The sequence below is a fragment of the Lepus europaeus genome, chromosome 6 (assembly GCF_033115175.1).
Source record: "Lepus europaeus isolate LE1 chromosome 6, mLepTim1.pri, whole genome shotgun sequence".
Lineage (NCBI taxonomy): Eukaryota > Metazoa > Chordata > Mammalia > Lagomorpha > Leporidae > Lepus > Lepus europaeus.
The window spans coordinates 51850024-51852700 of record NC_084832.1 but is presented as its reverse complement, the minus strand read 5'-3'; the positions used below and the strand labels follow the sequence as shown (position 1 = coordinate 51852700).

Sequence of the window (2677 nt, the reverse complement as noted above, 5' to 3'; positions counted from 1 at the left end):
CTTGAGTAGTGTGCTGTGACTACTTGATGGGAGAGGGATCTGTTCATGAGTTAAGTAATAAAGTTAATACTTGATTTCAGGATTCCTGAACATTTTTAGTAGGACAACTAGACAGCAAGAGAGTAGGTTTCCTTGAAATGCATCAAGACTCTGGGAAAAAAAAAAAGCTAAAAAAATGCATCAAAACCCTAAAAGGGGAGCGGGGAATTGCAACAACTTTCCATTTAGTTCCTTTTAGATTCCTTTCGAACACACTGTATATCTAACCTCAGACTCTAAAAGTTTACTAAAATATAAGCCCGCTTGCTCTCAGGTAGAACAGTGCTCCTTACGTAGGAAACTTTCAGAATATAAACACCCCAAATGTACATTAAGTGAACAGCAACTGTGCTTGCTGTAAGAGATATAAGAAAGACTTATGGAGTAATAAATAAAACTGAGGGAAAATGTTTTATTACTTCTTGCACGAACCTCTTAAAGCAAGGAAACTCTCATCCCCTTTGTAATAATGATAATTCTGGCGCCTCCGCCGGACCAGGTTCTTTAAAAGTGATTGAAGAGAACAGTTCAAAATGCCTGAAAATCCTGCTACAGATAAACTGCAGGTCCTGCAGGTCCTTGATCGCCTGAAAATGAAATTGCAGGAGAAGGGTGACACGTCTCAGAATGAGAAGTTATCTATGTTTTGTGAGACACTAAGGAGCCCTCTCTTCAACCAGATCCTCACACTTCAGCAGTCCATCAAGCAACTGAAGGGACAACTCAGCCATTTACCCTCAGATTGTTCAGCCAACTTTGATTTTTCCAGGAAAGGCTTGTTGGTATTCACTGATAGCTCCATTGCTAATGGGAATGTCCATAGGCCCTCTAATAATTCAACTGTTTCTGGGTTATTTCCTTGGACTCCAAAGTTGGGGAATGAAGACTTCAACTCTATCATTCAACAGATGGCTCAGGGTCCGCAGATTGAATATATTGATATAGAATGGCCTTCAACAGGAGGCCTTGGATTCAGTGTGGTGGCCCTTAGAAGTCACAATATGACAGAAGTGGACATCTTTGTGAAGGAAGTACAGCCAGGGAGTATAGCAGACAGGGATCAAAGATTAAAGGAAAATGATCAAATATTGGCCATTAATCACACACCGCTGGATCAGAACATTTCCCACCAGCAAGCAATTGCATTATTACAACAAACCACTGATCTTTGAGGTTGGTTGTGGCCAGGGACCCAGTCCAAAGAAAAAGCAGTACTTCTACAAGCTTATCTGACACAACTCTGCCTGAAACAGTTTGTTGGGGACACATTGAAGATGTTGAACTCATTAATGATGGCTCTGGATTAGGTTTTGGAATAGTTGGAGGAAAATCAAGTGGCGTGGTTGTGAGGACTATAGTTCCTGGAGGATTAGCAGATCGAGATGGAAGACTCCAGAGAGGGGATCATATCTTGGAGATTGGTGGCACAAACGTGCAGGAATGACCAGTGAGCAGGTTGCACAAGTGCTAAGAAACTGTGGGAATTCAGTCAGGATGCTTGTGGCAAGAGACCCAGTTGGTGAAGTTTCAGTGACCCCTCCTGCCCCTACAGCCTTACCTGTTGCTCTGCCTGCTGTAGCCAACACGAGCCCTGGTTCTGACAATTCTCCTTTTGAAACATACAATGTTGAACTTGTTAAGAAAGATGGACAGAGTCTTGGGATTAGAATTGTTGGCTATGTTGGAACATCTCATTCAGGGGAAACTGCAGGTATCTATGTGAAAAGTTTAATACCTGGCAATGCTGCCTACCACAATGGCCACATTCAAGTGAATGACAAGATAGTTGCTGTTAATGGGGAGAATATTCAGGGTTTTGACAACCAGGATGTTGTTGAAGTGTTACGAAATGCAGGGCAGGTGGTACACCTAACCCTAGCTCGAAGGAAGACATCCTCATCTGGTTATCAGCTTGAACCTCCTTCAGACAGAGGAAATGTTGTAGAACCACCAAAAACACCAGCTCTCTTTCTAACTGGAGCACTGGAAACAGAAATTAATTTGGACGATGAAGATGAGGAAACTGAAGAAAAAACAGATAATCTAAAAAATGACAATATGCGAGCTTTATAAAAATTGGAAAGAGTCACGGACTCTCCAGAAAATAAGCTGAAATCTAGATGGGAAAACCTCCTAGGCCCTGATTATGAAGTAATGGTTGTGACATTGAATACACAGATTGCAGATGATGCTGAGTTACAAAAGTGTTCCAAGCTTTGATGCCACTGAGTTATGCTGCTGCCGTGCGGTCTCACCTCACTCCAGAGCTGATGCTGAGGCTCTCGGCAGCTGGGTTCCTGAGTCGTGTGCACCACACCCTCCACCTAGTCCACTGTGTCCCTCTAACTTGCATGGCACTTCCTCTGCGGCTTTCTCCCTAACTCTTCCCTGAGACTGCACTCTCTCCACTTTTTTGTTGTTGTTGTTGGATATTAGATTTATTTTTTTAACTTTTATTTAATAAATATAAATTTCCAAAGTAAAAAAAAATAAAAAAGTTAAAAAAATGATAATTCTGAGACATATTGGGAAAGGTACCTACAAACATCTATAGTTCTATAAGTGGAACAATTTAAAATTTCTTCAATTCAGTCTGGTTTAGATAATGGGCAAAATGTTCTTGAGATCACATGCAACT

General features: G+C 41.4%; 1 protein-coding gene across 1 annotated transcript; it reads left to right on the top strand.

Moving 5' to 3' along the window:
* Positions 1-526: 526 nt before the first annotated feature.
* Positions 527-2259, top strand: LOC133762079 (inaD-like protein). The gene is given in 3 exon segments (XM_062195164.1): positions 527-1200; positions 1203-1472; positions 1475-2259. Coding segments are annotated over 3 exon segments (1683 nt in total). The 5' UTR covers positions 527-572.
* Positions 2260-2677: the final 418 nt, after the last annotated feature.